Source organism: Chiloscyllium plagiosum, unplaced genomic scaffold (assembly GCF_037043375.1).
Source record: "Chiloscyllium plagiosum isolate Xiang-an unplaced genomic scaffold, Cpla_swu_hap1 HiC_scaffold_4, whole genome shotgun sequence".
Taxonomy (NCBI): Eukaryota; Metazoa; Chordata; class Chondrichthyes; order Orectolobiformes; family Hemiscylliidae; genus Chiloscyllium; species Chiloscyllium plagiosum.
In genome coordinates, this window is record NW_028270142.1 from 139,122,899 (window position 1) to 139,141,396 (window position 18,498).

Below are 18,498 nucleotides of genomic sequence, written 5' to 3' on the forward strand. Positions count from 1 at the left end.
ATTTCAAATTCCACTTTTTGTGATTGTGGGAATTGAACTCACGTCCTGGGCAACTGGATTACTCACTCAAAAAAAAACTAGCATTTCATCATGCCTCTGGAAAACTGATGCAGAATTTCAAGGACAAGAGCTTTGGAATCAATTCTGTTTGATATGATTCAGATTAACTGGTAAGTGTTTCAGAAAGAAATACTTGCATTCATACAGCTTAGCATTTAAAAACATATATTTCAAAATACTTCACACACTGAACTAGCATTCGGTGGTATGTTAAAAAAAAATCATGGGATTATGGGTGTCTTTGACTGGGCCAGCGTTTATTACCTATTCCTTATATTCATGAAGAAAGTGAAGTGCTTTCTTGAACCACGTGGTGCTTGGGTAGAGGGACACAAAGTGCTGTTTAGAAGGGACTGCTCGGAGTTTGACCAAGTGACAGAGAAGGAATGATTTTATAGAAAGATGATAGAATGACCATATAGTCAGGAAAGTGTGTACCTTGGAGGGAAACTTGCACACGTAGAGAAGCCATGCATTATTGCTCCAGGTGATCAATGTTGCATGCTTTCAAAGTGTTGACGGAGGAGCCTTGGTGAGTTACTGAAGAATATTTTGTAGATGGCACACAGTACTGGTATTGTGCATCAGAAATGGAGGAAGTAAGCATTAATAGTGGCGGATGAAGTGCCAGTGAAGTGTTGTGCATTGTACTGAGTGCTTTTCAGCTTCTCAAGTGTTTTTGCAGCTGCACCCATCCAGGTAAATGAAGAGTACCCCATTACACAGCTGACATGTGCCTTGCAGATGGTGGTGAGGCTTTGAAAGATAGGTGGTAAGCTAGTCAACAAAGAATCCTTAGCCTCTGCCTTGTTTATACAGCCATAATACTTTCATGGATGGTCCAGTTCTGTTTCTCGCCAAAGGTAATTCCACAGGAAGTAGGTTGATGAGGATTCAGCAATACTAACATCATTGAATGTTAAGGAATGATGATCATATTCTCTGCTATTGAAAATGATCATTGCCTGGAATTTGCTTGGCATGAATGTTCCTTATCAATTATCAGCAAGTCCGGATATTGTCCAGTAAATGGATTCGAGTGCTCTGCTATCTAATGTCATTGAATCATGAGTGAGCATTCCCACATCTGATCTGATGATAGAGAGAGCATTCATGAAGGAGATAGAGATGGCTGGGACTAGGGAAATCTCTAAGGGACTCATGGGATGATGTCCTGAGGTGGAAGTGAATGACCTCCAAAACCACAATCATCTTCCTTTATGCTACATGTTAATGTACTACATTTTGGTGGCACAATGGCTCAGTGGTTAGTGCTGCTGCCTCACAGGGACCCAGATTCGATTGCAGCCTCAGGCATCTGTCTGTGTGGAGTTTGCACATTCTCCTCTTGTCTGCGTGGGTTTCTTCCGGGTGTTCTGGTTTCCTCCCACTTCCAAAGATGTGCAGGTTAGGTGAATTGTCCATGCTAAATTGCCCATAGTGTTCAGAGATGTGTAGGTTAGGTGCAATGGTCAGGGATAAATGTAGAGTAATAGGAAAATGGGTTTGGATGGGATACTCTTTGGAGGGTCCGTCTGGACTTGCTGAGCCGAAGGGCCTGTTTCCACACTGTAGGGATTCTAATCTTCTAATCTAATCTACTTGACATCAATCAGTGGAGTGTTTTCCCTCTTATTCCCACTGACTCCAGCTTAGCTAGAACCCGTTGGTAGCACAGTCAGACAAACGTTTCATTCCTGCCCAGAGCAGTAACTCTCACCTTACGTCTGGAGTTCAGCTCTAGTCCATGTTTAGAACAAGGCTGTTTTGAGGTCAGAACCCAATCTGAGTGCCAGTGAGCACATTGTTGCTGAGAGATGTTGCTTGATAACACTATTGATGACAGTTTATTAATTTTGCTGATGATCGAGGGCAGGCAATTAGTTAGTTTAGATTTGTCCTGTTTTTTCTGGACAGGACATACCTGGGTGAGTTTCCATATTGTCAGACAGATGTCCTTGTAGTAGCTGTTCTGGAACAGCTTGGCGAGGACCATTTTTAGATCTGGAGACCAAGTTTCAGTACTATTGCCAGAATGTTATTTGAGTACATAACCTTTGCAATATCCAATGCCTTCAATTATTTCTTGATATCATGCGGAATTGAATTAGTTAAAGACCAACACTGTGTTGCTGGTGACCTCAGGAGATCCAGATATTTCATCATGCAATAGTTTCCTACAACTGCAACATAATGATTGACAATTAATTGTTTGATTCTTTTTTACATTGAGGGAAGTGTGTTTCCTAGTACCATGGGAAAAAAAGCACCATTGGATCTTTAATATCCACCTGAACTAGCAGACACAAACTCAGTTCAAAATCTGTTAAGAAACAAACAGCTAAGAGCAGGAGTAGTCTATTTGGTCCTATAAGCCTGCTCTAAATTAATGGTTCACCAAGGAGGCAAAACTTCTTGATTCATTTCGACTCTTGATCCAAAGCAATTGTCAACTCCACTTTCCTGCAATTTCACTATAAAATCTGACTAACTTTGCCTTGAGTATACTTTACATCCCTGCCTCTCAGATTCACAACCCTCAGAGAAAAAAATCCCTCCTCATTTGTGTCTTAAATGTGCAGCCTCTTATTCTGAGAATATGTCCTCTGGTCGATGACTCTCCTGTAAGGATCTTCACTGTCAAGTCCCCTAAGGATCTTGTATGTTTTAAAAACATCACTTCTCATTCCTCTAAACTCCAGTACAAACATACCCAGCCAACTCAACTTCTCCTCATAAGACAATCCCTTCATACCTGGGATCAGCCTAGTGAACCTTATCTGGACCACACAAGAAAAACTAGGAGTAGGAATAGGCAAATCAGCCCCTTGAATCTGCATCATTATTTAATATGATCATGGTTGATCTCACCTTGGCAATTCCACTTCCCTGCCTGCTCCTTTAAAATCCTTAAATCTACCACCCCTTAGCCTAAAACTATGACTTCTCATTCTAGTTGCCCCACAAGGGGAAAACACTCACTCTGAATCTAGTTAAAAATCACATAACACCAGGTTATAGTCCAACAGGTTTGTTTGGAAGCACTAGCTTTCAGAACACTGCTTCTTCATCAGGTGGTTGTGGAGCAGGACCATTCGACACAGAATTTATAGAAAAAGGTTTACTTTGCTAAATATTGCTAAATCTACTTTGTCAATCCTTTTTAGCATCTGGAATATCTAAGATCACCTTTCATTCTTCTAAATTCTAGAGAGTATAAGAGCTCAATCTCTCCTCATAAAGACAAACCCCTCACCTCTGGAATTAATCTAGTGAACCTTTGCTGAACAGCCTCCAACATAACAATATCACTCCTTGTGTAAAGCCTCCAGATGCAGTCACACCAAGGCCTTATACAATTGCAACTTTTGTTCCCAACTTTTATACTCTGTTTCTTTAGCAATAAATGCCAAAAGTTGATCTCCTTACTACCTACTATACCAGCATGCTAGCTTTCTGAGCTTCCCAGGCACCCAAATCCCTCTGCACCAAAGCACTCTGAATTTTCTTTCCATTTAGATAATAAGTTGTCTTTTTTTGTCTTCTGACCAAAGTGGATAACCTCACACTGAACCACATTAAACTATACCTGCCAATGTTTAGCCCATTCACCTGATCTATATATATCCATTTGTAAATTTCTTATTTCTACATTGCAACTTACTTAGTCACATATTTTAGCACCATCTGCAAATTTGGCTATAATACATTGGAAATAGTTGGGCCCAAGGACTGAACCCGATGACACTCCACTAATCACAGTTTGCCAACCAAAATGTACCCATTTATCTCAACTCTGTTTTCAGTTGGTTAGTCATTCCTATATTCTGGATTAGTGATGCTGGAAGAGCACAGCAGTTCAGGCAGCATCCGAGGAGCAGTAAAATCGACGTTTCAGGCAAAAGCCCTTCATCAGGAGAGATAAGCCCACCCCCACCCTCCTCTAGCTTATCTCTTCAGATTTCAGGCTCTCTGTCTTTATTCCCGAAATGTCGATTTTACTGCTCCTTGATGCTGCCTGAACTGCTGTGCTCTTCCAGCACCACGAACCCAGAATCTGGTTTCCAGCATCTGCAGTCATTGTTTTTACCTCATCATTCCTTTATCCAAACTAATACATATTACTAACCCCATGTGATCCTACTTTGTTTGTTAAGCTTTTGTGTGGCATCTTATCAAATGCCTTCTGGAGATTCAGACTTACCACATCTACAAGACCCTCATTATCCACTTTTGCTTATTACATCTTGGAAGAAGTCTTACAAATTAGTCAAACACTATTTACCCTTCATAAAACCATGCTGACTCTGATGGATTGTGTTTGGACTTTCCAAATGTTCTTTTACTACTTGCATTTTTGTCTTGGACAGCCTCCAATATCTTTCCTTAGATAAGGAGTCCAAATGCAGAAGGACCTCCCAATTCATCTGTGCTGTAGTTTTCTATAGGCTTCACTGAAATAATATTATGTAACAAGCAAAGTGGATATTAAACTCTCCTATACTTCCTACCAAGGTGCAAAACCTCTTTTCTCATATCATAGTCTACCTGCTAACATTTTGATCACTTGCTTAAACTGTCAATATCCCTCTGCAGACTCTGTGTCACCCTCATCAATTCCTTTCTCACTATGTTCGTAGCCTGGTTATAAAATATTTACTTTTCCCATTTAAGTTATTAAGATATATTCTAAATAAATATATAATAAATAATTGTGACTCCAGCATTAAACCTTGTGGCACTCCACTAGTTTCAGGAAATGCTCCCCTTATCCAGACTCTATCTTCTATTAGTTAGCCAATCCTCTATCCATGCTAATGTACTACCTCCCAATACAGTAACTAATCTAATGTGGGGCACCTTATCAAACAACTTCCAAAAATCCAAATGTATTACATCCACTGCTTCTCCTTTACCTATCCTGCCTGTTAACTCCTCAAAAAATGCTAATAAATTTGTCAGGATGACTTCCTCTCATGAAGGCCTGGTGTATGTATTTATAAACTTCTGCTGTTACAACCTGTATAATAGACTACTCCAGAAACATTTAGATAGACATATAAACAGTCAGAGCATATAAGGATACAGACCATGTACAAGCAGATCAGATTAGTTTAGAATGGCACCATGGTCGGTACAGAATCTGTTCTACATTTTAGTTTTAGATGATCTACTGAATATTATTCAGGCAAATCAACATGAAGAGCATAAATGGAAGATAATACTTTTTTATTCTTGCATGGGATTTGGACATCACTGGCAAGGCCAACATTTGAGCCATTTCTGATTTGATGCCCATCTCCCGAACTGAGGAACTTACTAGACCATTTCAGAAGCCACTCAAGAGTAAACTATCATTGATAGCTTCGTGATCACCATTACTGCGACAAGGTTTATGTACCAGATTTATTAAGTGGTATTCCACTAGCAGCTGTGGTAGGATTTGAACATTGTCCCCAAAGAATGGGCCTTTGAATTATTAGTCCAGTGACATGACCATTATATCATCAATTTCCCCAAATTGGAGAATTAGGGTGGATAGCTGGAAGCAGCTCACAAAAGAATTATTTGTATATATACTCAGCCTTGAATCCTAGCAACAAATAAAACAATAAAGATTTACTAATGTTGCATTCTGATCCTTACAAGCCATTTTACATATAATGCATCTGTTCTTCTATTAGCCGACGCAAACCCTGAGAAAATGGCCATTTTCACCAATCTACCATCGAAGTTGCATCAGAGAGAAGAGAAAAACTGGAGAAATTTCAATTCCGGTCCCCAGCAAACAAATCAAATTTCGCACATAGATCAAGTGCAGAAAGATCTAACAATTTTACTTAAAGTTCTTGGGTATCTGTTTCTCTCTGATATTTTGAGACTTGTGCCTTAACTTGGCTTTTACTGAGGCTTTACAGTAGCTTCAAATTCACTGGTGAGTGGCTAAGCCAATCATATGAAGAACATCCAGCTTTAAACTGAATTGTTCCTCAACGGTAAGGCCAAAATCAAACATTCGAACTCCTAACCCTTGTCCAGTAATTATTGTTGCTGGCATGGGCACATTTGTTTGAACACCAAGAGGACAAATCAAAGACAGCTGCAATACTCCACAGTCATCTTTTTAAAAAATACAACCAGGGGTCACTGGCAACTCCAGCACCTATGGTCCGTCTCTAGTTTCCCTCAAACCGAGAGGCTTGCTCCGCTATTTCAGAGGACAGTTAAGCACATTGCCTTCAGTCTTGAGTCACATTTAGAACAGACCAGTTTAGGGATAGCAGATTGTCTCCCAAAAAGACATTAGTGAAGCAGATAGATTTTCATCGTCACAATTACAAGACAAGCTTTACATTAAAGATTTTGTTAAGACGGCTGTTGCAATGCGATATGAAACAATTTCCTTAAAGCTCTACTTGGGCCTTTGAATTACGAGTTCAGTGACCTTACCACTTGGCCACCATCTCTTCTTTAAATTATTTATGATATTCATACATGAATAATGCTCATTTCAATACTCATTTGTGGATGTCTAGCATCAGGGAAACTTATAGCAATAGAGAGTCAATGAGTTCAGAAGAGTGGGGTGTATCATTGGTAAGAAGAAAAACGCCTTTTGCTATGTAATGTAATTATATGTGAGCTAACGGAAATTGACTGCTATTTTGACTGCCATAAATATATTAGGAATACACTAAATGACAGGATAGAACATTCAAAAATGCCCAATGTTACGCATAAACCAATCACATTTTATAGACCCATTTTAAAAAGCAGCTCATTAATGGGGCTAGGTTCCGAGGTTGTGTGGACTTTCTCTTTAATAAAATTACTGCTGGTTTCAATCTTTCTTGAAGTGCAATGAAATACCATGACTGACCAGCTGAAAGCAAACAATAAATTAAATTAAATTTTAAAATCTCAGTAAGGAAAATAAAAATTGATGGAACTATTTATTTCAATTGGTTCTGTCGATTTTGACAAAGAACATAGAGATATGTGGCATGAATGTGTTTTGCGCATTTTATAGGCAAATGAGTTTGACTAGAACACATTTTACAACATGCTTATTTATATTATATATTAACTGTTATTTCAATCACTGCGTATACATATCTACATTTTTGCATACATTTGCTATGGTGGTGCTCAAAGTGAATAAGGAAATAATTGTTAAATAATCACAGCAATTCTACTGCCATGAAGGTCAATGCCCAGGCTATGATTTACTGTGAACAAATAAACCAAATTTCATTTTTATTAAGTAGTAATGTGGGATTTTTTTACGGATGCCTTGGGGATTACATTCCACAAGTTCATTCAGTGTTCTGCAGAACTAAAGGAGCAGCCTTCATTTTCTTTATAATATATTTATCTGTATTTTTAATCTCATCACGCTTACTAATTTTTAAAGGTCAGCTCATGCAACACAAAATGCAGTAGCTGGAAATAACTATCAAACAGTGTTGCAATATTACAAGGCAATTTGGAGGATCTTCAAGGGGGAAGCAATTCATGCTTCAGCAGCAAAAGAGAAAATAGGGTTTAAGTGAATCAGCCGACAAGTTAATAAGGACCTAACCGTATCAAATTAGTAAGGTTCTTTTTGTACTTGCTCATGAAATGTAGGCATTGCTGACAAGGCCAGTAATTATTACCCATTGCTAAAGGAAGTTAAGAGTTAAACACATTGCAAATTTGCTTCTCTTAATGACATTAGTGGACAGGATGGGTTTTTAAGATAATCGATAGCAGTCTACATTACAGCAATTTGACTTCTCAGTTCAATTAATTTCACCATCTGCCATGGTGGGGTTCAAATTTATGATCCCAGATAATTAATCTGGATATAATGCTCTTTAGAGGATCAGTGTGAACTCAATGGGCTGAATGGCCTGCTTCCATACTGCAGGGATTCTATTCCATTCTAATCATTAACTATTGAGAAAAAAAGTGACCTTATAGCTTAAATGTTTGATGTCAAAGTTCAACTCATTTACTTCCAGCTAAAATTAATGAGGAAAGGCACCCTATTTTGCTCTGTGTCTTCGACAATATTTATACTTTCTTACAAATCAGAACATAGTCAGGTACTAGAGATATGCGGTTTGTTGTAAAAAAAAATTAACCCATTAAAGACATGCAAATTTGGGCCAGGTATGGCACTCAGCTCAAAGTACTTCAACATCTACATTTCCATTTAAAAATGTGGATATTGTTCTTTACATGTATAGATTTGTAAACCCGAATGTGCCACTTCAGAATTCTTACAGAAACTATGTTCACTTTTAGACAGTGGGAATATTCCAGTGTATCATACTTATTCTAAATTTTAACCCAATTATAATAACATTTATTGATTGTTTTCATTGCAATGCCAAAATATTACACTATGGTATTTGGTTTCAATAAAGTTACAGAGCATGATATTCATGACAAAATATATGCAGACAAGTTGCAATCTTCAGACACTCATCCCATCATGATCTCATTACCTGTGATCTATGTTTCACATTCATTTTCTGAGGCAGCTGAAGAAGCCATACATAAAAGACTGGGTCCACGTTGACTGCAATTCCCTGCACACAGGCCAAAAGAACAGCACCTAGAAGGAAATAAAAGCATCATTGTTTAATAAAATTACTAACTAGCCATCACAGTCAGTGGGTTAGCTTTGTTAACTTGAAATCACATCAATTCTAAACTAGGCCACAGTGAAAGACGGACATTTTACCTGAATTCCAGTCCTCTAATATTAATTTGAACTATTCATAATTGGACAACCTGTAAGCTGACCTGGGCTTAACATTTCTTTTTCTGGACTTAGTTTGCAAAAATTGACCATTTTTAGAGACCCTTTACAAACAAGTAGTTTGGAGGGATATGGACTGGGTGCTAGCAAATGGAACTAGATTGGGTAGGGATACCTGGTCAGCATGAACGATTTGGACCAAAGGGTCTGTTTCTGTGCTGTACAACTCTATGACTCTCAGTAGATTCTGCTTATCTGACAAAAGCAGAAAGCCATCTTATGCTTCCAGTGATAATCTCAGGACACTCATAAAACAGAATAATGATTAGCAACCAGTCACCAAGAAATGACTGGTTTGAAGCACCTTAATTACACTTTCAATTCACCAATCAGTGGCGAATAAAGGCTGCATTTTATTAATTTCTCCTAATTTCATGAACCTTTTTTTGAGAAGTTTTGTTAAAACAGACAATGGGAAAGCCCTGATCAAGCACCTCCAAAATCTTATCAGTAGCACTATCCTTGAAACTCAAGTTATCAAAAATAAGAGCTTGTTCATGCACAAGATAAAGTAAACGCACAAACACATTTCATTCTTTTCAAGTGAGAGGCAATGTATACACATGCACAGAACCAAAGAAATCTTAAATCCAACCAAATCAAATTGTTGACAAGTCAAATGATCATATTATTAGAAAATTCAATTTCAAAATGCTTAATTAAGGGGGTGGGGTGGCAAGAGTCAATTCTAAATTGGGCGTAAATGGTTTCAAGAGCCATGTTTTTAAGTTCCTGTGTCCTGTGGAAGTCTCTGATGGCAAAGGCAGCAATGCAAGAATCAGCCAGACACAGACGCTGCACCACCTTAGTCTGGGGTTTCCTGGCGAGCAAGGAACAGATCCTGGGCTTACCTTACCAACCTGAGCTCACAGGCTACACTGGGGCTCCAGGCCTGCAGCTAGGCCTGACTACCTGGAGGAGAAAGGTGGTCTCACCCTGGCGTGTTGGTCTTCATGTGTCATTCTTCCGTTGTGGCAGTCTTGTCGTAGATTGACAGTCTTGTCCTAGGGTGGAGGTTCCATCCACATGTAGAGATCTTTGTCTTTGGCTTCCAGGTATTCCAGCAGCCCAGGAGGCTGTCTCATCCAGGAGTGGCTGCCCCGGCACGGCATGGTGGTTTTCTTTGGCAGAGGCTTCCAGCCTAGTATCCAGCTCACCTGCATGGGGGTCTCGATCCAGCTGCATCTTCACGCTATTCCATCATTCTTTAATCAGCTTTCCCTAAACCCAGAAGCTGTTAACTGAACTTTACTTTTTATTGTTACGTACAACTTCTGTCATTCAAGTAGAAGCAATGATGGAGCAAATTATAAAACTTTTCACTGTATTTTTCATGTAAAAGTACACGTGACTATATTCTAAAAAGTGTGCCTCAGACCAGGATTGATATTCATTTAAACAAGGATAGTTTTCAGGGCAGTGATCACAGATTTCTGTCAACACAAAACTGGAAGTTTTTTGATACAAGGAAGTAAGAGTTTGCCAATTTGTCAGCTGGGTTTTGCATATCCAATTTGAAATCTGTCCTGTACTTTTGACAAGATAAATTTTGTGTCTTTTGTTCATTACTTAAATAGTCCTTCACCGTAGACTGAACTATTCAGCTTGAATATACTCAATTAAATTTATTATTAATTTCATCTTCTTGTCTTGTCTGATAGCATTGCTATTGAATTTGAAATATCTAAACCAGGGCTCTCCAAAGTGGGGATTGGAGCCCCAAGAGAGATCATGAGGTGAGATTTTGGAATCACGATTTCCGAGGCTGTGCTCTCATATTGACTTACTCCATGCTCCCTCCGATCAAGGGATCGAAACAACTTTCAAACCTCAGAATAAAGTCCCATTGCGAAAAGTTTATGAAGCACTAATCTGAGCTAAACCATTTCAAGCATTACATCAAGAATTTTAATTTGGCAGGCTAAACCAATTAAACTAATCTAAATTATCTAAATACCATTTCAAAACTGACAAATTCAAATAAATGCCTCTTGCATTTAAACTCACCTTGGGAAGAACATTAAAATTCGTCAATAGTAAGACTTGTTTTAATCATTGAGAGCAAATGCCGGTACATGTGCAAATACAACTTCACAGGAATCTCTCCTGAGCGTAAGAATTAAAAGGATATTGGCTGGCTTCAATTCAGTAGTGTGGTCATAAATGCAATAAATGTCTCCTGGAGTCAATATGGGGGCCAAATTATATTAATCGGCAGAAGCCAAAAATGGATCTACCTCCAAATTTCCTGAAATTCTCTACTCACCCAGGCAACATATGGCCAAATCAACGCTAAAGAATAATAAGGAAAATATGCAAATATCGACAAGAATATACCTAATAAAATGTGTTCAATTGACCATGACTTCCAGCAAGCAATGTGTTATTTAAACAGAATCCCACTCCTGTCAGCAAGAACCATTCCAGTGAATGAATGTGAGAAATACTCTGCAGTGCTGCAAGACTTGTGAAGTATTGTGAGGAATTATTCACTTCAAATTACACGTTTGCAAAAAATGCTTCTGGCATTACTAAATTTAAGACAAGATGTTTTTTATCCTTGTACATTCATTTCTATGTCTCGTGATAGAAAATGAACAACAGAGCTTCATTTTTCTTTTCAAAAATACAATATGAGGGGCTTGAATTGAGCAGACAGGGAGCACCCATTTCCACTAGCAGAGAGACCTATTGTCACCAAGTCACTGATTTATGGTGACTGGAGAAGAATTGGAAGGGATATGAGGAAAAACCTATTCACCCAGAAGAGGCTAGTACCTGGAATTCACTGCCCTATTTGGTGGTTGAGGCCAAAGCTCTCAACTTACTTAAAGTACAGATCCAGTTTCCTTTTAAGTGTTATAACCTGCAAGGCTACATACCAGGTGCAGGGAAACGGGGTTAGAATGGGCCGCTGGTTTATTCATACATGGGATCAAAGGAATGATACAGCACAAAAGGGGGCATACAGAAGTTGTTCCTCTAATCCTTCTGCCACTGAGCTTGATTCTATGACTTCTGGTTTTTGAACACTCAACTAAAGGAAATATATTCTTCTTGCATACTCTATTTCTACCCTGTTCCAAGGAATGCAATCCCAACCTCTCAAATCTCTACAATTCTCCAGCCCAGGCAACATTCTAATAAATTTTCTTTACACTCTCTCCAGAGCAATTACATTCTTCCTGTAATGTGGTGACCAGAACTGCTCACAATACTCCAATTGTGGCCTCATCAGTCTCTTGTACAGTTTCATCATCATTTTCCTACTTTTGCTTTCTATACCTCCAACAATGATGGAGAGCATTTCATATGCCTTCTTTATAACCTTACTTACCTGTAATGCTACCTGTAGGGATCTGTGCATTTGCACACCAAGATCTCTCACTTCATCTACCCTTCTCAGTATATTCTTGCTTGTTTTGCATTGCCTTTTACTGTTTGACCTGCCTGAATGCATTATCTCACACATGTGCCATGTGCCTGCCCACTCCACCAAACCATCTCTATGATTTTGGAGCTTACAGCTACCCATGACACAGTCAATGCTTGTATCATTTGCAAATGGACATCTCCTGCTCCACAACATCACGAGCTGACAGAAAAAGAAAATGGTGACATTTTGAGCTGGCATGTACACCACAACTACCAGTAGTTACAGCCATTGGTAACAGGCACTGACAGCGAAAACAAATCAATGTCATTTGACAGCTTGCATGGGATACCTGTGACAGAGCCTTCACAGCCATAAGCAAAGGTAAAACAAAGTCCACCTCATCACCATTGAACAGATTTAATGTTGCATGTCCGTCGTCTCTCATACCAACAACATTTCAGTTCAGCATTAACATTCTATCCTTTCAACTGTGGATCATTCATAGCACTTTTGTCTCGGCCAATATTTAATCACTCAACCAACATCATAAAAAACGATTTACTGATCATCAATATATCATTGTTTTGGAGAACTGGTCTGACCCACACATAACTCCAGGCTAAAGTAATGTAGTTGACACTTAACTGGCCTCTGAAATGGCCTAGCAAGCAACTCAGTTAAAGATTAACTCGGGAAGGGCAATAGCCCACCCAGCCAGTGATGTCCAACTCCTATGAATGAATAAAGTAAAATGGCTGCCATGTTTCCAACATTATGACAGCAATTATTCTTGGAAAAGTAGTTCACAGACTCTGAGTGTTCTTAAGGATGCTAAGCTGTTGAGAAAGCTGCATAAATACAAGTTTCTCATTCTTCCTGTTGAGTTTTAGAGTGGAATATGTTTGGGAAAGAGGATGGGTACACACATGGTCAGCTTAAATGATCCACTTACGTGTGAACGATACTTGTAATAAATTCCCTAATGTTTTACTTTTACTGTACTTTCATGAATGAAATAAAAGTGACCAGCTATGAGCAGATGTAATAATTTTCTAATAATTCACATTCAAACTGTATGCCACTGTCAAAAGCATTGTCAAAATGGCCTTTTAAGAAAAAAAACTCAAAACTAAGGTATCAGAAATCAATCTAAACCGTGACTATTTTCAGCACAGCACTTAGCAATTATGCTATCAAAATGATCTCATAAAAATAAAGAATTTGAACAGGTGTTTGGGCAGATTCACATACAGGATGGGTCCAATTTGAAATAAGCCCAGCCCAGATGATGAAAATTTAGCAGTTCAATTAAAAAATTAACTTGTAACTGTTCTTTGAGGGCCCAAGATCTGTACCAAAGGTTCTAGAAACAGTACAGAAATACTGACTTCTTTGTGCGAGGGAGTCCAGGCTATTAGCACTGGATATTAGGTTGACTCACAATAAATCTGCTGTAAATCACAGAGGGGGAAAATATCTCGCTCTGCTTAATTTTAGTTCAGGCTCAGCCAGGAAAAAAGTGTGCATTGTTACTCAGCTCATTGCCAAAGTGGCTCAGTGATCCACATTCCACACAGGCTTTAGCAATTAGCTGTCCCAGGATACCGCAATCATTTTTAGTTGCATCCCCAGTATAAGAATGAAAGCTGAAGCAAAAATTGCAGATCTCAATTGAAGGGTATTAAGAAAAACATGTGCAGTTACTAGTGGTTTTAGAATATTTTCAACAAGCCAATACCATTTCCTTGTAAAGCTGCAACTTCTCAGGGACAGAATGTCCTACATTTTATCTTCCCTCAAACAGTGAAACAGACATAAAAAAGGCAAGTGATTCAAAGTTCAGACAGGAAAATCTTATTCTTTACTTCTTATTTATCAAGACAAAAGCCTTGACTATCTTTGATCCATATTCAAGAAAACATAATTAATCTAACAACTTCAGCGATCCTAAGCTATCAAATAAAAGGGACACAGCTGGAACAAGATGCATGTTGTTGGAAATGGTACTTGCCAATGCAGCACCTAAGAAAGCAAATGTTATTCACAAAGATTTTTAAAAATGAGTTTATTTATGGTGATATCCCCAATAGACATGTAAGTAAACAATCCTATCTTTGAAGCAAATATTAGAACGCAATAGCATGCTCTCTGAAAATAACTTGACCCCACTTATCCACCTATTAAACAATGCTTAACATCTCAGAATTGTTATTGCACTGGAGGAGGCCATTCAGCCCATTGTGTCTGCATCAGTTCTGCAAATGAGTATCATAAATTATGGCATTCTCCTACTTTACCCTACAACACGGCGCCCCTTCACATTGTTCTTATTTAAATAATCATGTAATGCCTTCTTGAATGCCTCGATTAAACCTGCCTCCAGCACACTTCCAGGCAGTGCATTCCAGAACCAAACCATTTGCTGCTTAAAGAGTTTTGTTTTGTCACATCTTATTTACATTATTACAAATTACTGAAAATCTGTACTCCCTAGTTCTTGATTCTTTTATAAGCATTAATAGGTTCTCCATGGGCTTCATGATTTTGAATACTCAAACTGAATCTCCTCGCAGCCTTATCCAAAGAAATAATATGAACACCTCCAAATTATCTTAATAACTGAGATTTATCATCTCTGGAACCAATTTCTTATCTTGAACCAACAATCATCTCTGCAGCAACAGTGAACAAGTAGGTGAAAGAAAAAAATCAGATGCTAACTGAAAAAAAATTCTTAGTTTGGCCTAAATGATGAATTTTATCTTAGTTGTCTGTTGAAAATTAACATATGTGGATGGATTAATTTTAAAACATTTTTAGAAGGCTATTTTGTTAAACCTGTTTCCTCGTCTTAACACTCTCATTAATTGGAAAAATGCATGCAGTTTTGGTCGCCACACTACCAAAGAGTGTGGAGGCTTTGGAGAGGGTACAGAAAAGGTTAAGCAGGATGTTGCCTGGTTTGGAGGGTATGATCTATGAGGAGAAATTGGACATACAAGAACTTGAACGTCAGAGGTTGAGGGGCTGCCTGATAGAGATTTACAAAATTATGAGACATGGATAGAATGGATACTTGGAGCCTTTTTCCCAAGGTGCAAATGGCAATTATTAGGGTATGTAGATTTAAAGTAAAAGAGAAGAAGTTTAAAGGAGATGTGACAGACAAGTTATTTTACACAGAGGTTGGTAAGAGCCTGGAATACACTGCCAGAGGAGGTGATAGAAGCTGATTAAATAGCTCTAAAGACTGTAATCAGATCAGCCAGGTGGAGCTCATAGAATACAAGTTCCCTGATTGGACCAGATTAACAGCCCCAATTAGGGAGCCCTGGTCGACAGACAAGCATATGAGTGTCAGACATTCCGTTCAATCTGAGAGCTGGCCCGAAGGGAGCTCGGAGGAGAACGTGAGGTCTGCAGATGCTGGAGATCAGAGCTGAAAATGTGTTGCGGGAACAGCGCAGGTCAGACAGCATCCAGGGAACAGGAGAATCGACGTTTCGAGCATAAGCCCTTCTTCAGGAATCCTGAAGAAGGGCTTATGCCCGAAACGTCGATTCTCCTGTTCCCTGGATGCTGTCTGACCTGCTGCGCTGTTCCAGCAACACATTTTCAGCTCCGAAGGGAGCTAGATCAGTGCTAAGAACTCTCCATGCGTAAATAACTGGGTGTTGGGATACTGGCCTCTGTGGAGTTATTTCAACAGTAATGTTTAAGAGGTATCTTGACATATACATGAACAGGCATTGAATAGATGGATATGGACTGTGTGGAGGCAAAAGATTTTCAGTTTTGAAGGTGTTGTGTGTCGGCACAGGCTTGGTGGGCTGAAGGGCCTGTTCCTGTGCTGTACTATTCTGTGTCCTCTCATATTTTCACAGAAGAGTAAAGACAATAGTGAGTAAAAGTACATCACAATATCCTATTCATAGTTTTCACCTTTAAAGCTTCCTATTCTTGGTAATTGGTAGATTACTAGACAACACTAATAATACCAATAAATTGGAAAATGGTCATTCCTGATGATAGATGCAGTCACACAGTAAGAACAGCATGGAACCCATCCTCAGTTTTCATCTGCAAACTCACACAGAAAAGCAGAAGCTAGCAGACATATGGAAGCATTCAAGTAACTCTTGACAAACATCATACTCCACATTGACGGAGATGGAGTGTGCTGTTAATTCATTTTTACCTCACTGTAATGTGTCTGTCAAAATGCCCATAATTTGCCCAATATAGGAAGACAAACCACAAGTCTAATTTGGTGACATTATAATTTGTCCATTATGGATTAGCTTATGCAGAGAAAATAAGGCTACTTGAGTCTATCTGTGCTGCCGTGTTCTAATGTAAACAATGCCAGCAGCTACCAGGTTAAATCAAGCATCAGTCTCAATTATTAGGCATCTAGATAAAATAATTTGGAAAACAATCATTTTGGGGAATGAAAAATGGTAAAATGTTAAGTGCTTCACATGTGCTACTATGTAGGAATTTTGCTTCACATTCCTCAGGCATATGTTTTAGAATGTGTTTTATTGTCAAAGTCAAAGATAAAAATTGAGCAAAGAAGATGGAATGAAGGTGATGAGGAGAAAAGAGCACAGTTGAAGGTAAATAATTTATAGAGAGGTAATTTTCAACACAGAAGAATGGCAAAGTGGTGATATTCAGTTGCAGAAACAAGGGTATTAGGCATTTATGTAATTGGCTCAATAACATGAACCAAACCAGTCAGGGAACTTCACATGTGCTACAATCCAGGATGTGTCTTAACAAGTCCAATATCTGCTAGGGCCTTCTAAGACAATGTGTCATAGTGGTCAACACTGTGTTAAGCATTGCCTGTTCGCTTCGTGGCTCAGGAGCTCCACTCTAAAATTGTTGTCTCTGCTATATTTGTTGCAAAGAAACACAGTGGGCTGGATAGGTGCACAACTTGCTGATCTCAGTTTTCTGCAACTTCTTTTCTCAGCCAGCTGAGCTCTCGGTTTCTGCTCATCTCTTTCAAAGCCATTTTCAAACAATCATCTTCCAGCCATCTGTGACTGTCTTCCAGATGTTACTGTCAATGTCTATTATCTTCATCTTCTCACCTGCAAACATCAAAGGCTGAGGGGTGACCTTATAGAGGTTTATAAAATCATGAGGGGCATGGATAGGGTAAATAGCGTGGGAGAGTCCAAAATTAGAGAGTATTGATTTAGGGTGAGGGGGGAAAGATTTAAAAGGGACCTAAGGGGCAACCTTTTCACGCAGAGGGTGGTGCATGTGTGGAATGAGCTGCCAGAGGAAGTGGTGGAGGCTGGTACAATTGCAACATTTAAAAGGCATCTGGATGAGTACATGAATACACATGATTTAGAGGGATATGTGCCAAATGCTCGCAAATTGGACTAAATTTATTTAAGATTTTTGGTTGGCATGGACAAGTTGGACCGACAGGTCTGTTTCAGAGTTGTATATCTCTATAATTCTAAGTTGCCATGGAAAGAGATGATCACATTGATCAGCTTCGGTACAGAGTCGTTTTTCCCCAGCAGCATATGTGCAGCACATTTGCTTACATATGAGACAACGTATAAAGGAATGAGACTTGAAAAATTCAGGCGAGTCCTAGGGACTTACTAGATTTGTCAACATTGGTGTCCAGCAGCTTTATGGAATACAAAGACATAGGAGAATGGCACCAAACTGCCCATTGGTTCCATTCAAAACATTACATCCCAATCTTTCACTATATTCACACTGCTATTTTGCTTCTCCAACCTTGTACACAGACCCATTTGTAGCCTGATACCCACTAGCCAGTTCCATTCTTTAATTCTCTTCCTTAAAGAATTTAGTGATTACTTCCACTTGCTTGAAATTTATAGACAGGAAACTAGAGTTTTATGATATGCTATTTCCAAATACTCAACCCTATCACTTTACTTGAAGTGAAAGGATTAAAATTCTCAACTCAAGTTTTCTCTGGAGTGTCGGTTGCCGAGGGGTGACCTTATAGAGGTTTATAAAATCAGGAGGGGCATGGATAGGGTAAAGAGACAAGGTCTTTTCCCTGGGTTGGGGGAGTACAGAACTAGAGGATATAGGTTTAGGATGAGAGGGGAAAGATTTAAAAGGGACCTAACGGACAACGTTTTCATGCAGAGGGTGGTGTGTGTATGGAATGAGCTGCCAGAGGAAGTGGTGGAGGCTGGTACAATTACAACATTTAAAAGGCATCTGGATGGGTATATGA

General features: G+C 38.9%; 1 protein-coding gene across 4 annotated transcripts in view; it reads right to left on the reverse strand.

Annotated features, from left to right (window-relative positions):
• Positions 1 to 18,498, reverse strand: part of vps13b (vacuolar protein sorting 13 homolog B) — a 977,967-nt gene that overhangs the window by 487,262 nt on the left and 472,207 nt on the right. For all 4 annotated transcript variants that reach the window (XR_015757055.1, XM_043687669.2, XM_043687667.2 and 1 more), the window contains exon 20: positions 8,556 to 8,665. Coding sequence is in view for 3 of the 4 variants with exons in the window: in XM_043687669.2 (XP_043543604.2) it covers positions 8,556 to 8,665 (110 nt within the window). In the remaining variant the exon portion in view is untranslated. The remainder of the gene's footprint in view (positions 1 to 8,555; positions 8,666 to 18,498) is intronic.